The 21,805-nt window shown below is 40.9% G+C and overlaps 1 protein-coding gene across 2 annotated transcripts in view; it reads right to left on the bottom strand.

Moving 5' to 3' along the window:
* Positions 1-4,683: 4,683 nt before the first annotated feature.
* kcnq1.2 (potassium voltage-gated channel, KQT-like subfamily, member 1.2) overlaps positions 4,684-21,805 on the bottom strand; it is a 180,586-nt gene continuing 163,464 nt past the window's right edge. For both annotated transcript variants that reach the window (XM_086299264.1, XM_086299265.1), the window contains one exon: positions 4,684-6,687. In XM_086299264.1, coding sequence (XP_086155390.1) covers positions 6,541-6,687 — 147 coding nt within the window. In that variant the 3' untranslated portion in view covers positions 4,684-6,540. The remainder of the gene's footprint in view (positions 6,688-21,805) is intronic.

Genomic DNA, 21,805 nt, shown 5'->3' with positions numbered 1-21,805 from the left:
TCGCACTAGTATTGATCTGACACCCATATTGGCGTTTGTATCGATAATACTGACACTTGGGTTGACCTGCTAACCTTTAGTAAAAGGAGTAAGTCAGTCCATAAATAACCAAAGGAATAAATGTGTGTGCAGCGATATGTGGAAGTTCACTGAGGTGAAAGAGCATGTGAGATTTAAGCCCCACCCCCAACCCCAAAAGAATGTATAGTTGTTACGGAAAACTACACATGTGTACAGTAACTGTGTGTAAACAAGCCAGAAGAGCTTTGAACACAGTCGATCGCAGCATGGGTGTGTTAGGTCGCGATTTGTATTTGACATGATGCAAAAATATTTCCATATGATGCAACATTGCGTAACTCTTGAAGAACTGTATGGGGCAATAATTCCAGTCACTCAAAATATGTCTTACATCACGGACCACAGTATACATCAAATTAGATCCCATCCACCAAGCTGATCTGCCAGCATGTCTAAACCTTTGACACAGGGAACACTGTTGGTTAAAGTGTGACACCAAGTGGAAAACTGTCTTCAGTGTTGCTTTGGAGTCGAACCAGAAATCCATCGACTTTCCACTTTTCACTTGCGATAACACGTCCCACATTTTATGACCGTATACCCAGACTTCTTTGTAACCTCCTTTCTGAGTTTCTTTTTTCTTTCTCTGCTGCCCTCATCATCAGGAGGCTCACGGGGCCTCCACACTACACGGTTCTGTTATGGTGTTGAAAAGATTGCTGTCATAAGAATGCATGAGCATGTTCCTCAACACGGACCTTGATGAGAAAAGCAGATTTTTCACCATATGAAAACCCACCTTTTGCTTTTCCACAGCTGTAGATGTGTTACACTGACTTCACAAAATTCAATTCTTCACTCTGTTTTCAATTTTAACTCACGGCAAATGACAGTGTTGGGATTTCGGCAGCTTGCTACAGCCGTACAATAGAAATGATACTAAATTGAGGGTGACATACATTTGATGATACCTAAACAGAAGCTGTGTCTACCACACCTCCTTTGTGTCTGTGAAATTGTGTCTAATTGTGAAACCACGATACAAAGAACTGCAAGGCAAATTTTTTCTAATAATTCTGGTGTTCATGTTGTGTTTTCACTTCCTCTTGCTAATCAAAATTACTTCAGAACATCTAAACATACCAATGAAGTGACGGTCAAAGCTTTTAGAATATGTGTTGTCTTACAGTAATACACCACCAACAACAACTACCCACCCCCACCCCTCTCGTTACAGTAGCTCGGTGGCGCAGCTGTCCACCATGCCGGACATTCTGCCTTGGCTGGCCAAACCCCATCGCACCGCTGAAATCCTTCTGCTTTGCAGCCAGGAATTCTCTCCCTGTCTGGAGAAAAGTCCCCAATAATATGACCTATGTAACCCCCCCCCCCCCCGCCCCCACTCCATCCCCACTCCATCCCACCCACACACCACCTTCGGCCTGGAAGTGTGCCTGGACATCGCCTCAAATCTGCAGCAGCCGTTAACAACGCATTACCTCCAGTCACAATTACCAGAGCCAGCCCTGGGCGGAGTTTCTGTGACTGGCTGGACCCAGGACGTGAAATTGAGCGGCTCAGACACATCTTTGGATCTGAACAGGGCTGATCCGAGCTTTTGTTGTTGTTGGCTGCTCGGCCTTCCTCTGGTCACAGCAAGGGGTGGGCCGCTGCTGAGCCACAGACATATGGCTGAGGAAAATCTCATAAGACCAAAGGTCAGAGTGGGTCGAGCTAACCTCTTAGCCTCTGGTTGATTTATTATCCCATGGGGCAATGTTGCCCTGCTTGGACCAAACAGAACAGGGGTCAAAGGGCATACTGTATCTGTTCCTTTTGTGAAAGCCAGCTTAGCAACACGGTTTTGTCAGTTAGGAATAAAAGGATGCAGAAAAGCCTACAGACCAACTGAATAATTATGGGATCACTTATGTAAACACACAGCTGCAACGCAAAGATAGAAACAAGTAAGTACTTAAAGGGTCAGTATGTAAGAGCTATCCATTTTGCTATCCATCTTGCGTGTGAGGGTACAGCCTTGCACTTCCACCTTTGGCCAATTTAGAATCACCAGTTAACATAATATGCATGTATTTGCAGTAAGTGAGCTATATATAGCAATGAAAGTATCTCATTTAGTGTTACTGGCAGTCTTAATATCTTTGCTAAGTGAGATGTTTGCACTGCAGAATCTGCCTAAGGAACATTTTAGAACATTTACCATTTAAAACATTTAAAGAATGAAGTCAAGCACGTGAAGCAAGTGTAGCTGTTGAAGAATACAGTGTGGAACATAGCTTTTATAGCACATAAACTGGGCGTTGAGCTTGTTTGGGCGATACAAAAGTGATCTTTAGTGTAAAAACTGACACATCAACCCATACCAAAAAAACCTTCCAAATGGCATTAATATATTTTTTGCGGTAGTTGTTTTCTTGCTAAACTGCTAAGCTAAGCTAGCCTAAGCTAGCTAGATATTTGGGAAACTGCGTAATTCCCCAGCACCAAGTTATCTAGTAATGTGCTTAAACCTCTGTTGATAGATTCATTTATTTATTTATTTATTTACGCATGCTTTATCATACTTATAACATTTTTAAGTAATAAGAGAGGTGCTATGTGCTATGTGCTATGCTATGTGCATTGTTTTTACTTACTTTTTTGGCAAGTAATCATTCTACAACACAATATGAATATGAATGTGAATATGAAAATTATTCTTCCAAGCAACCTCTTTCATTTCCTAAAAAGGCTGTACTCTAATGGGATCACAGGGGTGCGTACATCAGGCGTTTCATGACAGCTTGACTAGGTCACCAAGAAAATTTTATGCTAAAGGTCAAAAAATATTCTCTGGTGACTGAGAGGTGGGGGAGGGCAAGGAATTACAGCAACTGCCCTCTAGGCAACTGTTGGCCCCATTTATTTAGCGACAACTCCTGACAGAGTGGCTGGCATCAGCTGCTGCGGACATTGTTTGTCACAATCCTGAAAGATACACTACAAACACACATGCATGCACACCTGTTGAAACATATCTGCTTTCATATAGCGCTGCTGGGCCTCTACAGACAGGTGGCCTACATGCACCACCAGCCGCCCCAGCATGAAAACCACCACCCAGTCACCGGCCACCACCACCGTGCTGGAAGTGCCCCTCGTGGTCAAGTATATGAGGGAGTAATGAATCTAACCTCGGGTTTCAGTGTGCTTGTTTTCCCCCCCAGTTTTCAGTTGCTTGAACAGATAGAAATTTTTTAATTTCTGACACCTCCCACAGTCCAAAGATGTATGAGGTTAGGATGATTCTGGTGATTCTAAATTGCCTGTGAGTGGGAATGCTTGTCCGTCTCTATGTGTTAGACCAGTGACAAACTGGCAACCTGTCCAGGGGGACAGCTGGGATAGGCTACCCCCTGCCCTGGTGACCCTGATTTGGGTAAGCAGGAATTTTATTTTAATTCCATTAGATCGTATTACTTTAAATGAACACTATTAAAGAAGATCATGCTCATCCTCAGATATTTGTATATGTCTGAGACACAAAGTACATAATATACTGCAAGTCTTTTGTATGATTTGAGATATTGTGTTGTACGGGGCCATATTCAGCTGCATGATGAGGTTCTGTCGGGAGGCGGGATTAAAGTCGACACGGATCATCGATTCAGCTCAGAGTCCGGTCATGATCTTCCTTGAATTCCTCCTCTGCACAGTTTTTTTTTCCAGGACTGCCAGATTTCACTGTCCAGCGTCTGTGACAGTGTGCCCCTTATATTCTCCTTTTAAACTGCTTCCTCAGATCCTCTTTTAGCTGCGTTCCTGTGTACTTCTGAGATCAAACTGCCTTTTGAAGTGGGAGTCTCTCTCTCTCTTCTCTCTGTCTAGTCTCGAGATGAAAGAGCAGCAAGGGGAGGCACAGAGCAGCCTCTGCAGACGGAGCTAGCCATGGGGTCTCGCTTTCTTTCCTCCCCCCCCCCCCCGGCACTCTCTCTGCCAAAATCCCCTAGCAGTGATAGAAACCAAAGGAGGACAAAAAGCAGCGGAGCACTACGCCCCGTAGTCCCTCTGGTAAATTGAAAATGCCCCTGCTCTCCGCCTCACATAAGGTCACTTATGCCCCCGCTGTTCTCCTGAATCTCCTCCTTCTTCCACTTTACTCTGCCTATTCCCCACCCTTCCCCCAGGATGGCCCTGCCTCCTTCTTCTAGCCTCTCTCTCGCTCTCTAAATCTCACATCTAAGTGTGCTGATCTTGGGACATCCCCAGTATTTTTTGGCCTTTGAAGGAAAATATAATTGAGTGGTAATACGAGATGCATTCCCTCTTCCTCTGCATGCCTGGCTCAATGGGTTATGGAATATTGAAGTTCAAAGTAGGTACAGTGAAAGTGTCATGTTTTTTTTCTCCCCCTTCTCTTCCTCCTTAGTGGTGATTGCAGCTTAAAAAGGAATTTAGTGAAATGAGGCTTTGGAGACATTTTATTTGGATGGAAACGTCAGCTCGTGACTTACCTCGACCCATTCTCGGCTTGATGTTTAAAGAACTAGCTTAAAACAACAACAACAAAAACTATAAGCTATAAGCTTATATAACTATAAACTATATTATGGCATAGATGAGATAATCAAATTCTCCCAAACTAAGACAGGAGGGCAGAGCTTTAATGAAATGGAGTTTTATTATTTACAGCAGAGCTACAGTGCACAGGGTGTGTGAGAGTATCATTTACAATCATGTCCATCCATCTGGACAACAGGAACCTCACCATGTGTTAAACCAATCAGACAAGCAGACATATTCCAGGCTGATCTTTTTTCTTTTTACACATTATAATAAATACAGAACAATAAGGCAATGTTTCTATTTACAACTTCTATAAAACTGTACAGGAGAAGAATTACACCCACTTTAGGTAATAGATAATAAATAATAGTACATTTTTAACCACTGCAAAAGAAGAAGAAGAAGAAGAAAACACACATTTGTGCGGAGAAAGAGCTTTCTGCTTCCCTTGTTCGCCCTTCTTTTTGTGTGTGCATTCGTCTTTTTAGGAATGTGCATGCTATAATTATGGGAGGCCTTTCATACTACAGCTCCATAGTTGAGTTATTTTCTATTTTCTACTTCTTCCATGCCTCAGTGGCCTCTGTCAGATAGATAATGTGAGTGTAGAAACAAAATGAGAGCATTGTCTTTATCTTTCAGACGATCGCCCTCGGTGGTAGCCGACTTTTCCCAAAAAGCTTTCACACAGAATTAGCGCTCCAGCTCCTCAAAGCGTTCTGTTTAAATTCTACACTGTGTTTTTTTTACTACCTGGTTATGGACAGAAATCTCTCCTTACCGCGAATTCGACACTTAATTAGCTCAGGAGAGAAAAAATAATCAGAGCTTTAATGGGGCAAATTTATCTCAAATGCAATACAGCAGTGGGAACGCCGTGACGAGGGTAACAGAAGCTGTCCTGCAGAATCCTAGCAGTGGTGTAAGGTTAAAATGCGTGAGCTTGATACCTACAGGAAAACCCCGAGCAAGCACACAGATCATGCCTCAACTCTTGACTGTACAGTGTCCGATCTTGTCTCAGAGGTTTGACTGTTTTATTATCACTAACACAGCTGCAAATCAGCACCATGTTAGCCACCCAGCCTGGACCATACACATTTGGTTAGCTTAATTTCTTCCACTCCAGCCCCTCCGGTCCCAACGTAGGAAAAAGTCAACAGATAAACCATCTACCCTCCTCGTGTTATTCGATCACTACCAACAAACACCTGCCACAGTTTGAGTACAGCTAGGCGAGATGGATATGTATCTATGGATATAACTCCACTGTGTGCTCGGCATTGGTGGTGCCAAGGTAATCAGAAGGATTTGTGGAATTCCTCTACCATGGCTGGACTTTGAGTTGGGTTTCTTTTTCCTATGTCTTTGGGAACTTCAGGGCTTTGATTGCATTACGACTTCATTACGGCGTTAGTTAGCTTTGGAATAATATTTGCAGTAGAGGAATGCAGCTCACTGACAGGCCACACATAAATTAACATCACAGAGTAGTGCGATTATGAGGGCTAATGTAGTGAAATAAATTCATGCAGCATGTCGCTGCTTGAATGACTGTGCTGCAGGGGTAGACTGACTAGTATAGAAGACAAAGCTACATTGAGAAAACTTAAAAAACAAAACAAAACACTCATACACCCTAAGGAAGAGGTCAGCCAGTCAGTCTGCTTTCCACACATCAATCCCACTCGAGTGATTGTTTTGCCCTTGTGTCCAAAATCACAGTTAAGCGGACAATTAGAAGTTGTTCTCTTCTCAAGGGTCAAAAGTTAATTTGAAAATTTGGAACTGTGAAAGGAATAGAGGTAGGGTGGGGGGACGGGTGATTTCGGAAGACTGAACCCCCTTATTAAGTCCCCACATAAGGGGTTAGGCTGTTTATGTGAACTCCTGCTTCTTTAATTGTCCTTTGGTGATGACATCATCGTAGCCAACGTGAGCCGCTCTGTGACATCAGGGGCCCTCGTCGGTGCTGCCACCCATCCGTTTCTGGATGGTCACCCTGCGGATAGAGGGCTTGGACGTCAGCTCTACTTTGGGTGGGAACTGCTCCAACAGGATCCGTAGAACCGAGTCCATTTTCTCGTCCATCTGATGGATCTGAAAGCAGCAAAAAAGCCAAACAGGTTAGGTTAGCTGAATACCTCTGAGATGAACACTCGCAACATAAGTACAGTGTAGACCTGCACTATGTAACAATTCCAGCTTTGGTTTGCTCTTTTGTTTCATATCCATCTGCCTCTTTAATATAGTCGTCATCCCAATGACAGACTGCATAATGACACGTTAGTCTGCCAGTCGCCATCTACCTGCTAAAGGCACTCATTACAAAAGCTGTTGAGCTATATGATCCTTAAGTGGGCAGACACACACACACACACACACACACACACACACACATTAAGGCCACTGTTATTTACATGCTTTCCCAACTGTAAACACAGGTGTATCACCCAACAGATGCTAAGATACTACCAGACCTAACAGGGCGTAGCCAGTCTAGCCATGGTGTGAATACATAAATGTCTCCACCTGAGTTGCACAAGTAAACAGACCGCAGACTGCCTGGTGACATGCAAATGCAGTGAGCACTGCACATCCAGACGTATGTATGTACAGCACCTACTTACAAGACCTCGTAAACATACCTTCATATACACAAAAAGAACATAAATGAATCTGAGAGGCTGTGAATTACTGGGTATTAAGAATGAAAAATAGGCTTGTCTGGCTTACATCTAGTTGGGGTGATCGTAGCTCAAGAGTTGGGAGTTCGCCTTGTAATCGGAAGGCTGCCGGTTCGAGCCCCGGCTTGGACAGTCTCGGTCGTTGTGTCCTTGGGCAAGACACTTCACCTACCACCTACTGGTGTTGGCCAGGAGGGCCGATGGCGCGATATGGCAGCCTCGCTTCTGTCAGTCTGCCCCAGGCCAGCTGTGGCTACAACTGTAGCTTGCCTCCACCAGTGTGTGAATGGGTGGATGATAAAGCGCTTTGGGGTCCCTAGGGGGGGGCTAGTAAAAGCGCTATACAAATACAGGCCATTTGTAAATTAATAAGCAATTTTCTTTCTGTAACAAATGGTAAATGTATAGCGCTTTTACTAGTCCCTAAGGACCCCAAAGTGCTTTACACAAAAAGTCATCCACCCATTCAACAATATGGATTTAAACCCATCCATGGACATACAAAAAACGAAAAACTTCTATTTATACTTTTTAATTATTTGCAGGAGCTGGAGGTTCAAAAATAGTTTCACCACTGTTTTCCACCACTTACTTCTAAAAGTACTACTACTACTAATAGTAATACTAACCTTGGTTTCTGACAGATCATGTTTTTCTGTTCATTCTGCATGTCAAAAATAACACTAAGCAGTGCAGTACCAATGAGCATGAATTAAAATGTAATTTTTGCTTCCAGACTCTCTGTTAGCTTCCCAATGTGTCTAAATACTCTACTAAATATGAGAAACACCCAGTCACTAAGTTAAACTGAAATAATGAGCATATGGAGCTTGCTAATGACATTAGCATGCCACACTTAGGGGAAAAAGTACAGAAGTTAAATAAAAACTAACAGTCTATTAAAAGCTGGGTGTCTGATAATGACGGTTGGAGTGGTTGGCAAGGCCCGCCCCCTAAAGCCTGCAAATGCTGCAATTATAAAAAGCCCTGTTAAGAAATAAAGCCTGAGCTTTGAATTTAAGTCAGTTGCATAAAGTGTAAAGCCTAACATGCTCTACTTCAGTTCCTCACATTGTGTTTTATTTAACTTTGTGTTAGACTAGGCCAACTGTGACACTATGAGTGCAGCGGGCTTCTGTGTTGATGACAGTTGTGCTGGCACATGTAACAGCATTCTGTCCCAATCTGCTTGTTGCTAAAATAACACCTTGTCCAGATTCTTTCTGATAAAGATTCACCGTTCTCCACAGCATCAACAGCACTAAGAAGTAACTTTGACAAGGAGATCAAGACTTAAAATTATATGCTTTAACATATCTTATTATTAGTCGCCTGAATTAGAAAAAAAAGGCCAGCCTATAAATATAAGCATATTGCTTCAAATAAAGGCCTGATATCTTCTGCAGCTAAAAGCATACAAAGGCCCTGGTCACTGTGTGAGTAAATGTGATAGATTATATCTTCACATATTCTTAGCCTTAACCTTGGTTTTACCTTTAAACTTATCTAGCAATTACAGACATACACACACAAACCAAAATCCTCTGATGGCTCAGATGTCTTCAAGAAACTGTAGAAAATGACTGTGCTTCATAAATCAAAGCCTAAACAGCAACTCACATCAAAGAGCATCTCAAGCATCAGGCAGAGCACACAGATTCAGACTGTGGTCTCTGCACAGCGCTGTTGTGTTACTGGCAAGGCACAGTTGTGCAGTTAACATCATAACATCAGTGGCATTTTCTAGGATAAAGGGTATGTGCCTTTTTTCCCCCTCCCCATCTTTTACTGTGTGTGTCTGATGGCCGAGACATTTTTATGGTAGAGTAGGACATTTAGCGGCTATTATTGTTGTTGAAATATGAGCCATAATAGGAAGCGTAAATCTCAGATATCAGAGTAGGTCACAGGGAAGAGTGAAATCACATCACAGCATGGCAATGGCCATAATTCACAGATAACTGTACACTGTCAAATCAGAAGAGTCTAGACATCAAGACAGGATGGCTTTACCCTTAAATTTATGATACGCATTTCAAGTTAAAGATTACACAGATAGTAACGTCCCAGTCGTGCCTCAATGCGCTACCTTCACTTACTCATAAAGTTTGAATTGCTCTGAATTGTGTTGCCAATATTCTGCAGTATGACTGTGCAACAATAACTTCATTTTGACCTTTTCTGCTAAGGTTTGCTTATATTTCACCACCCACTGGACTTTTCTGAGATTGTCCCATGACCTAAATAGCTGTGCTAAGTAGATGAAGCACGCGCTGGGCCTGGATGAAGCTTAGAGAATAATAGGGTATCATAAACATGTTTGCTGGTAATCTACAGACTTATCAACATTCTCGTTGGAGCTTAAAATGGATCAGGAATTCCTCCTGTTGTGAATCTGAAAGGAAATGCCCAGGAGACCCACAGAGAGACAAGAAAAACATAATTAGACAGGCGTGTTCCAAAACACGGCGGACCTATTTATTGCAACTGACTTTATGTATGTGTGCGCTTTATGGGGTCGAAAGGGGGCCGGTGCCGGTGAAAGGGGGACAAAGCGCATGTGTTTGAATATATCACTAGCGTATGTCAGAGGTGTTTTTTCTTTTGGAATCTATGCTGAGGTGTAATAAAAAAACATAATAGTTAAAACCATTTACGTGACCCCATGAGAGATGATAACAAGCCTTTTTACAAAGTTATTCAATACACAAATTTCCTTTTTACATATGAATCTACATATTATCATACGGACATTAGCCTTTACAATAATCCATGTGGTTATAAAGTTTGAGAAAGTTCCTTCTGCTTCACTGCTCGTTTATGTCACAGTGCACATACAGAAGAAATACTAATTAAATGTGGCACACTTTGTAATGTGCCATTATTTATATAGGTGTCCAAAGTGATTTGTACTAGGGCCATGATCGAACCACTGCTGTGTCATAAAAACAAATGCGATCCAGTGACAGGTGATGCTCCAGCTGTCCCTGCCTCGCCCTCTGACCACAGACAACACATGGGATAAGTCACAAACCTGACACTACAGCAGCAGGGCTTTCCCTGAATTCCACTGAGGTCCCTTTGACTGACTGAGCCAGTTCAGAGAGTGAGCGAGAGAGGAAAAAAGTGTAAAGGCTGCAATTGGTAAATGTTGTCGACTATCATCTAACTTACAGAAAATGTCAAAATCAATGACTGTGGGAACACAAAGGGATGTTATATAAAGTTAGCAAACAAAGCAGGTACACTTTGTTCTATTTTTCACCAGTACTTCATGTACTTCCAATCATAAGAACAATCAGTCGAGACATGAACCACAGTGGTGAGGAGAGCATAGAGCTCCCGTTCACACAGGAACACCCTTCCTGAACCACCTTCCTGCCCTCCCCTGGGACTGTCTGTTGTCTTGTACACAATAACAAGTACAGCCACATACAATGTGCATAAATTCCACTCTTGTCACCTAGTAAACAACAAACAAAAAAAATGGAGCCAACAAGAAGCCACGCCCTTGTTGAGATGCTAACACTGTCGTAAAAGTCGTCATGTCACCAGTCTAACAGACTGTCCAGGAAAATGTATGTAGTATGTAGTAATAGAACAAACATAATTTTACATTTATATATTTTTTTAATACTTGGATGCAAATTCTTTGCCGTCACTGACTGCCTGAAGTCTAGAACACATGGACATCACCAAATGCTGCGTTTCCTCATTTGAGATCCTCTGCCATGCCTTTACTGCACTGCGCACTCAACAATTGATCCTGCGACTTCTATTTCGACACTTCGGTCGCATCGTGATCCTTTGAGCTAAATCCACTGTAGAAGTGTAGAGAGGGCAAAAATATAGAAAAACAAGATGCGTGTTTGTCTAAATACTTATGGACTTAACTGCAGCTGGAGTAGAAACATTCTGCCGCTTAGGATAGAGGATGATTCGCTCCCTGTGGCCATATTCAAAGTCTGGTCCAAACCAAGTTCATGATCAGATAAAATAACACACAAGACAATCAACTTGTAAAGTGGAGCCACAGCACAAAGAGCAGTAAAAACCACCCAGGATGGAAATGAGAACAGATAACATCACATGTTGGTTTAACATGTGTCAGCTTCATAAAGCCTTCTCACCACAAATAGTATGTGGCCTAACGCTGATTGAATGTTCATTATTTTTTTACATTTTCATTTATTTCTGGAGATGCAGCTTGTCTCAAGCAGAATTTTGTAGCCTTGTTTAAAAATGCTACAAGGTATAATTAATAATTTCACAAGATTTGTGTCTGCTTTACAATTTCATAGGAAGAAGTCTAGTAATACATGATTCACTCATCACAAGCTGGTCTTTGCCGATAGGATGATTCACACTGCCATCTGTTGGGGACTTTATAAAGCCTGGAGAAAAGCTCAGGCTTGCTATTGCTGCATTCTTTGAGTCTTGCCAACTTCTACCATCGCAGGATTACTGACAAATGGAGGTAGGAAATGTAAGAAGGACATGAGATACGTACGAACGAGGGAGTGTATGCTAACCTTGACATGTAATGAATGGTAATTAGGTGTTGTGAAGTGGCGTGGCTTATTCAGCTGGGGAAAACAACACTGGGATATACATTGTATTGCGCAATCCTGACTGGACTGCCGAGTACACAGCTTTTCTTTGAGTATTCAACACCCTAACACACAAGAAAGAAAGAAAGAAAGAAAGAAAGAAAGAAAGAAAGAAAGAAAGAAAGAAAGAAAGAAAGAAAGAAAGAAAGAAAGAAAGAAAGAAAGAAGGGAACAAAACTTTAATATAAACCTGTCCATTCCACTTGCGTTCTCTTCTTCTGTTTCTCTCACGTTGACAGTCACCTTGAGGAGGACTAGGGAAAGATGAGGAGGGAATAGGAGTGAAAATAGAGAAAACAGAAGGAGAGTAAAGTAGAGTAGCCAAGAAGGAAAGACTACCAGCTCCAGGAATGTCTTGGCATCTGTGTCAGTCCAGGCAGCGCTATTCAACAAAACAAGATTCCTGTCATTGAAACGCTGTTGGTTGCATGAGACAATAGCACCAGAGCTGAGACAGAAAAACAGATATGACAAGAGGGAAACAATTGTGCTGGTCACCATCCTCGCATGCTGTAATGAATATGTAGTGTTTTCCCACCACACTGACCTCAAAAAACCCCTTGACTTAACCTGCACAGCACAATTCATTTCTAATTCCCATTAAATCCGTGTGAATTACAAAGCTAGATTTTAAGTAGCTGTTTAATTTTTTTCTGACATTGCACATTAACAATCACCGTGAGGGGTCATTACAGAAAGGTATTGTATTACAAATCACTTGTTACTTTCTCAAAAAGTTATACATTATGTCACTTATTTACTCCCTGAAGAAATTAAGTCTTTACACTGCTCTCTATACTACTTTTGCTTTGCTCTCACAGCCTGAGATTCATTGTCACATTATTATTAGTTTACAATATAAACCTTAGGCTACATGAAGCGCTGAAAATCAGGCTTTGGCTGCTTCGTTGGGGGTTGGCATACAGCAGTAGTAGATAGTCTTTTCTAGACTTTTCTAGTCTTTTCTAGATGCAGTTTGAGCTTGACTAAAAATAAAAGTGTTGCTCATAACTCCATTTCTCAAAAACTTGATGACTGATTATTTCCTCTTCCCACTACAGAAACTGAAGTCAGCTGATGATAGCTCAATGAGGCAGGAAAAGGGGATATGTTTGATTTTTTTCCTAATTAAAAGGTACCCTCTTGTATAATAACAATATTGTGAAGACTACTGTTACGACAAAAACACTTTCATATTACAAGAGATTGTATTGACAGTCTTGTGGAACAAAGAGCGTTAACACCCAATTCAACTGTATTTATATAGCACCAATTCATTACAAAAGGCACCTCATGGTGCTTTATAATATACGTTAAAGAGTCTACAAAATTGGAAAGAAACCCCAATAATCAGATGATCTCCTATAAGGAAGCACTTGGGAACAGTGGGAAGGAAAAACTCCCTTTTAACACGAAGAAACCTCCAGCAGAATAGGCTTGTCAGCCACAACTGCATGGGGTAAGGGGAAAGAAGGCAACAAGAGACAGGACAAAAGGCTCTAATTTGATGATTACAAATAATTAAATACAGCAATGACGTATAAACACACAGAATGGAAACAGGTGGGTGAAGAAGAAATGCTCAGGGTACCATTGGAAGTCCCCCAGGAGCCTAGGCCTATTGAAGCATAACAAATAGATGGTTTATGGTCACCTGATCCAGCCCTAACTATATGATTGACAAATCATATGACAAAAAGCAAAGTTTTGAGCCTAATCTTAGAACCTAAGCCTAACATAAACAGTTTATATGGGCAAGTACTGGACCACACCTCTTAAATTTTTAATTCAAGTGTTTCAAGACCATTGCCATAGGTGTAAAAAATAATAATTATGGATTGCATTTATATATCGCTTTTCGAGACCCTCAAAGCACTTTACAATTCCACTATTCATTCACTCTCACATTCGTGGAGGCAAGCTACAGTTGTAGCCACAGCTGCCCTGGGGCAAAGTGACAGAAGCGAGGCTGCCATATTGCGCCATCGGCCCCTCTGGCCAACACCAGAAGTGTCATGCCCTAGGACACAACGACCGAAACTGTCGGAGCCGGGGCTCGAAGCGGCAACCTTCCGATTACAAGACGATCTGCCAACTCTTGAGCCATGATCGCCCTAAAGCGCCTAACCATGCAGCCTGCCTTCACACATTTTTGTAAAAAAAAAAAAGATTTTTTGTGTTGTATTGTAATAGGATTTCACAGCTGAAACATCAGTTCATGAAATGTATTCCGTTCTATATATTCCACACTCAACTGAAAGTGGCATTATTGCAAAGTGGAACTTATCAGGAGCCAAAGCTACTCAGACTGCATAAAGTTTCAAAGTGGGGCAGTGGAGATCTGAGGTGCACGGTGTGTAAAACTCACCAATGGTCCAGCATTGACATCAGGCCAATAACTGCACCGGGAGCCAGTACTTTTCTTAATGTGTAACACAAATGCATCCTCAGTTAAATACATTCCAAAATGACTTTTATACAGTCTATCCCTGCAATAAACACTTACCATATTTTTGATTAAAGATATTATTTAAAACTAACTGTATCAATCAAAGTTGTTCTAGTCCATATACATTGTAGAAAATGTGAAAGATGTTTTGTATAAACACACATCAGCAGAGACAAAACTAAGAGAGACTCTGCTATCTCTCTTAGTTTCACATTTATCACATTTCAGCTAATTGTTTTTGTTTACTGCACTCACTACCAGCTTCCAGCCACAGTGAACCTTGTCTTCAGCAAAAAAAAAAACCCCCCGCTGTTATAACTGTACACTACCAAACAAGTCACAGCTAAAGCAAAGCAAAAAGGAGAATGACACTGATCACTCTGTTGTCCAGTTTCCAACCATGGCTTGAAATCAATCCAAAAGCACACGAGTTACAAATGTAAATGTTTTAAAGATGATATGTCAGGATTACACTTGTGGCATTTTTTGCTATAGAAGAAAAATGACATTAAAAAAGTGCAAGGGACAACCCCCGAAGCTGAAAAAGTGTCATAAACTACAGTTCCTCTAGCTGCCTGTTGAGAATGCCTCCAAAGAGAAGTCAATCCCCATGTTAAATGATCCAACTTTATAGTATTAAAAAGCATATTTACAACCTGATACAAGTAAAAGTTTTAGTAAAATTTTAGCAGTCGTATTTAAGTGAGGATAAGCAAGGCAAGCAGTACTTGCCTAGTAAAATCTAAAAATTGATGTCTATTAAAACATACCTAAGTGAAAGTGATCTCTCTCCTTTCATGTCAAACAGTGTTCTGTCATAAAGCTTCTTGCCTGGTTTTTTATCTATTCTTTAAAATACTGCTGTCTTGTGGTCACGATTAAGTACAGGAAGTACGCTTGTCTTGGATCCCATTAGAAACTGTAGTGTGTCTCTATTTTATGGACTTATCTCCTATTAACAATGGTTGTAACTGGCTCTGAGATCAGTCCCACATGGTGTAGAAACAGAGCTAGCATCAGCAAACAGAAAAACCTGTCTGATTTATCATCGTAACAGATACTTTGTTCTTGTACTGATTACCTTGGGCAACATGTGATTTAGAGTAGATCGTGCATTGTGAAAATTTGAACCATCAAATCCAGTTTAACAAAACAGGTGAGTTGAAAAGGAGCAATAATTAGCTGATATGTTTGTCTGCACAATAACACCTGCACAGTTTCTATGTAGCTTGCTAAAGTTAGCTAGACTGTTTAATCCATATAAGTTAATTTCAGTCTCCCCCCCCAAAAAAACAACAACAGGACAGAAGCCAAAATACTAGCATTTGAGCTTAAAAATACAGAGAGCAAAACCCCCGTGTGACATACTACAGTGGTTATATCCATCTTTTACACTGCCTATGAGTTAAAGTTAACCTTTACTGTTTGCTGTTGTCACTTAGTTTTGTTAATCAGAAAAAAATGCCACATTAACCATATTAAAATGTCAACTTTGGAATATTTTTCATACAAGTTTAACACTGAGGACAGCATTTGGCAATATTTTTATAACTTTGTTTTCATAAAATGTAATGTATACTGTAGTGTACTGTAATGTGTACTGTATATTTGCAAACATTAACAATGGGTCAGTTTAGGTGAATTTCTCAGAGTCTCTATTGATACCCTGAGCAGCTCACCCAAACTGCGTGTGCATTGTCTTTCACCTACACCACAAACACACACATATGAACACACACAGGCTCCAGCATTTCTGTCTTTACACAAAGGACAATGCAGAAAAGCAGCAGAGGGGGCATACACTGGCTTTTCTGTTGGGCCAATAATAAGCTAGCATTACACATAGGTCATCTTTATCATCAATGTGACAGGGCATGAATGAATGGAGAATAAAAGTCAGAGGTGAGAAAGAGAAACTGAAAAGGCCAAGAAAAAACGAGATTATAAATTCATACAGAATGAAAAAAGGACATAAGCTGCTTTTTGTCTCCAGGAAAGAACACACACAAACATGTCATGTACGAGACACAATACATTAAATCTTATCAGGATACTAACTATAACATTATTGAAAGCACCTTGAAAAAAATGCTGATCTAAAAAAAGCCACAATTCCCCTAAATCGACAGAAGCTACCTTAAAAAACTAAGCAACAGAATTATCATCACATTCTACCCTCAACAATACACAGACACATGCAGTAAAAGAGAACTACTGACAGAAAAAGACAAGTATTAGCCAGCTATTAAAGGAAGGGGAATCAAATTCAGTGAGTAAAGAAAAGAGAGACAGTCAGACAAACTTCAAATATTCACCAGTTTGTTTTTGCTATTGTATGAGTGTGTTGACTCATCTTCTGGGCTCTGTCATGTCTGAGGAGAGGGTAGTTCTGGGCCTGAACTATGATTACGAAATATGATAGCGTCTCATTATTGGCATGTTTGTGTCTGTGCGTGTTTATATGGACTTTTGTGCAAAACTGTGCAGCTTTGGCAATGTTTTCGGGATTATGTGGAGTGTTAAGAGGAGTGGCAATAGTAAGTATATTTCAGTAATTACAAGCTCTATTTAGTACATTCAAAAGCGTGTGTTTCTGGGTTTTGCATTTTGCTGATGTGGCCCTGATGTGAAATTCAATAACCTTCTCCAAGACTTTCCACAACTAAATCTGAATAGTACCATGACCTTAAAATGTTCTTCCTCTGTGTTTTTTTGAAGGCTCAACAGGCTGGTTTCCAATCAGATGGAAAAAGGCAACAGAAAACCACCAACTAATGCAATGAATCTGTGAAAGTGTTGGGTTTAAATTCATGTGACCCATTTATAGACGTGCCCTGGAGAACTGAATAATATTGTAAATAACTGCGTACAACCCCGAGGAGCTCGTGATCCTCCAGAAATCCCTATATGTTGTAACACATTGTGAAAAGAAAGACGGTGTCCAAGAAAGCATACATTTCAAAATCCTTATAAGAGATGAACTGAGGTCACGATTTGCAAGATGAATGAAAAAAAAAGAGAGACAGAGAGAGAGAAAGAGAGAGCAAAAATGACAGACTGCATGAATGAATCCCAAACCAATGTGTCAGCTAGATTCAAATTCACCAACCCAATGAGCGACCAAATTGCTCCACCAGTGGCCTTGGTGCCAACTGGAAAACAGAGCTTGCCCAGCTCAGATTCACCACCGGCTGGGCCACTGCCAAAGAGAATGGATTCACTTTAACGCTGGCAGATACAATATGTTCTTTGTATTTGTAAAAGCAGGAGAAAGGAGATGGACAGAAAAAGAGAAAGAGAGTAAGAAGAAATGACGGGCAAGGCTGGATGGGTGCAGTGTGAATGGACTGCTTTTGGCTGAGGGAAGGAGGGAGAGAAAGAGGGAAATGGTGGGTATGTTTTTAAAGAACAGGAAACCGAGCAAGAGCACCTGACGCACATGGTAAGTATCAAGGGTTGCGCCACGTGCCGCTAAACTGCAGCCAAAGCTTTTTTCTTTTTTTTTTCAGCAGGGGTGGTGCTGCTGGTGATAGTGGTGGTGTGTTGAGGGGTGTGTGTACTGGCTAATCTCTCTTCTGAGTGGGTGCGCACTCAAAGCTGCTTTTGTTTCTGAGGGCTACTTTCACAAGGACGTACAATCCCCTGCATCCACTCCTCCCCTCCGCTTCTTTTTTTCCCTTTTGATCTCTCTGTTGTTCAGCGCTCACGCTTGTGCGCTGAAACGTAGCGGGTGTTTCACTTGATTTACTGATGATTCTGTTTGGATATGTTTGTAATGCACACATGAGCACATGCACATGTTAGCGTACATCCACCAGTGTGTCCATATAAGCACGTCTGGTGGGGAACACAGACGGGCTTCTCATGCTGTACAAAGGCTAAAAAAATTCATAAATCAAATCGCTCGCTCTAGTGTGGGAGAGGCTTTGATATCACGTTTGAGGCACGTTAGAGTTTTCGCCATTGAGAGTTGTGTGGGTCAGGGGAATGTTACGCGCAGAAAAAAATATATGCGAAGCATAAACAAACTCATTGAGATGAATTATGAGTTGTGAAGAGATTAAACTGCTCCTGGAAGCTCAAAGGAGTACAGGTCTGGGTCTTGCTCCACTGGCTGAAAAAAAAATGTGATTCATAGGTCACATAATGTGTGACTGAGAATATGTTGATATTTGAAACACTGAAAAAATGGTACTAATGAGTAATGAGCGCTTAAATAGAGTAGAACGGGCCAGAAGAAAAAAAAAGCGCTTATGTTCTTTTAAATATTTTGCTTTAAACATGGAAAGAAAACAAAGTAATGGTTTTACTTTGACTAATGTTTGTGTCTCATTTTTATGAAAGTTCAATTTTCTATGAAAATCTGTGGAATGTTAAATGATACCTATCAAAGGCTGGAGTTGGGACAAATGTTAAACAAACAAACAAAAACAACCCCCCTCAAATGTCCATTACATGTGAAACCCATAAAGCAAAATATTGTCCATCTAGAAACACTTAAAGCTGCTCCAATCTGCTTGCAGGAGCCAACACCACGCACACCTATGCTAATCCTGTGACCAAACTGATAAAGGCACTCACAGTGATTTTTATTACATAAAGTCAAGTAAATACCCTTGAAGAAGGGGAGGGGGAAGGCTAGGGGGGAGTTTAGAGGACAGGTTTGGGGAGTGAGCAGTTGCCTGATGGACCATTTGTCTTCAGAGACAGCTGGATATGATCTGCTCCTAACTGGTCCCCAGTGTGGTGACCCCCACAAAGACAGAATATGGCTGCAAGCATGTTTGAATACGTTTTGTTTACATTAAGCAAACAAAAAAATTAACATATAAGTGTAATTTTTTTCATGTTTGATCATAACACAAATAACTCCGTGCTTGTCTGGAAACAAAATTTCCAGTTTTCTGAGGCCTCTTCCTTTTGAGGAATTATTTCGCCACGTACCAGATTTCTTCATCTTACTGTTCTCTAATGTGGGATGATGAATAGCCATCACATGATTCTATCAGGAAAGTTTGATGGCATTTCATAGTGTCCTTGGAGCAAAAAAAAAAAAAAAAAGAATTCTGCTAAATAACACGACGCTGCTCTAAATTTCACCAGCAGTCAGGCAGTGACTCAAGGTGACAAATCTTTGAATCACCCACACTGATCTACTGAAGAGGAGGAACACGCATGCACACATACGGATATGAACCTCAGAGAGTTCTAGCAAGGATTTTTCGTTTGCGTGTTTAAAGGTAATCTGCTGGTCGGCTTCTGGATGCGACTGCATACATCCAGGGTGTGGACTCACACAGTGTTCACACAGGAGTGTCTTTATAAATGAGGGAAACCCACCCACCCTACCCCCTGCGCCTTTCTCACTACCAGCTGCCACAACTACCAAAAGACCCTCAAGCCCCTCAAACAGACACACACACACACACACACACACACATGCTCCCCCTTCTGTGCCAGGCTGTGGTGGTAGCCAGCGTGGCATCGTCAGTCACCAGGGAGGTGCCATGTTACTACAGCCACTGCTGTAGGTCAGTCACACTGTGGCTTTGTTTTCATCATCAATAGGCCAGTCAGCCTGATATTATAAATGGCAGGGGGCGTGCCAGCACTTTGGTCTAGGTTGAGGGCAACTATTGAAATAGATGGCATTTTGTCTTGTGCACAGAAAATAATTTTCCTCGACAAAACACACACTGCAGGTTTGTTGAGGAGCTAAAATACTAACATAGAGCATCTGTAAATACAGTAGCACTGAAACCTCAGATAACCAGCATAAACTTAATGATTCTTTTACTCTTTACTATTATAGTGCTAGTGGAGGCACTCGATTTTATTTATTTATTTCAATTTTATTCTAAATAAATACCTGGAAACTAAAATTCCTAGTAATAGTAGTGATGTTAAGGAGATTCGCCCTATAGTTGGGATTGACAGATGGCTGACAGGTCGAGGCTCTCAAGTGGGCACCCTCCATCTCCAGCTTTCTTCATTGTCCCACTATAAAGGAATCAAAGGTGGATCTCTATGTGCTCGAATCTCCCCGTCTTGTTGTTCTGTCGATAATTTTTAAAGAATGTTTAAACTTTCTATAGCAACAAATAAAGATATGTTTGAGATCATGGTTGAGAAGCAGTGCTCGTAGACAAGCCTATGTGTATGGTGTTCGGCAAGCAATACAGAAGTCCAAAAGTCGACTCCTACACAGCTACTTATATATGAAAGTAAAACATATCTACGTTAGTAGCTGTACCATTCTGAGCCATATCCACTTGATCAAAACATTTGGGGACATTGTAACAATCTTCTTTCTTCCCTCTACTTACATTTCAACACCCTTGATTGGCTCTTTTAGGAGATTGTTAATCACAGGGTATCTAGCTCAATGTAAAAAATGGAGTTTGTTATCCTGGTTGACGAGGTATATATTGTTTTATGTGTGTATTGTGTGTGTAGATTATATACTATATGGAGTAACACTGATTTGGAAATTTCAAAATAGTATTAAGGGGAGTAGGACTAAATAAGTGCAAAACTTATCTCTTAATATATGTATATTGATTTATTCATGGCAACTTATTTTCAGATTTAAATGTATTCTGTTGTAAATATATTATTTATATTTCAATGTTTGAAATTAAACCAATATATAACCAATCAATAATAATCAATTTGTTGTAAATTGTATGACAATGTTCATTTTTATTTATACAACACATTTCACTACATCTAAACTCATTGTGCTTAATACAGAAGATAAAAACATAAAATCCTGCTTAAATATGTATGCCAGACCCTATATATACTAACATTTAATAGCAGTAAACTGCACTCTACTACATAAAACAAATAAAAACTAAAACCGTGCAGAACAAGTGGCTTTGTGTATCTAAAATAGAGAATCCCCCATGCCTGATGTTCAACGAGCTGTCTGTCCCGCCTAGACAGTGGTCGTATGGCTGGAGCCAGAGCCCCAACAATGTGCCAGCTGATCCACAGGGTCTGGAGCCAGGCTGACCCTGGAAAACCTCTTCCCTTTTAACCAGCATTAAATCCATTACTTGCAATTGAAACTCTTATACTATATTACAACAGTCGCCATCACACACACACACACACACACACACACACACACACACACACACAAATTCAAAAGGAAACAGTCAGCTAGAGACAGAACAAGAAAAAGAGACGGCTTGCCGCCTGCATATCTGTTTCCAAATATAGCTTTTTCTCCATTGCACTCGGCCTGTTGTTTTTGTTACAGTGGCATTTTGCCCAAGTGGTGTTGTTTGGCAAGTCTCACTCTGTAGAGGTTTATTTTTTAATTTTTTTATATATATTTTTAATTTTTTTGCTTGAGCGTTTGGGAAGTGATGTTTTGATGATGTCTGCAAATGTCATGGGGAAGCTGAGGAGAATCAGTATGCAGACCACAGATGCCTGGTTAGACAGTGACTGTGCTCAGAGAC

This window comes from Aulonocara sp. 'chitande type north' Nkhata Bay, linkage group LG7 (assembly GCF_057382095.1).
Source record: "Aulonocara sp. 'chitande type north' Nkhata Bay isolate Kocher_YH1m ecotype deep benthic linkage group LG7, A_spYH_male_GT1.1, whole genome shotgun sequence".
NCBI lineage: Eukaryota > Metazoa > Chordata > Actinopteri > Cichliformes > Cichlidae > Aulonocara > Aulonocara sp. 'chitande type north' Nkhata Bay.
Note: the sequence above shows the minus strand (reverse complement) of the source record. Positions and strands in the feature narration are given on the sequence as shown.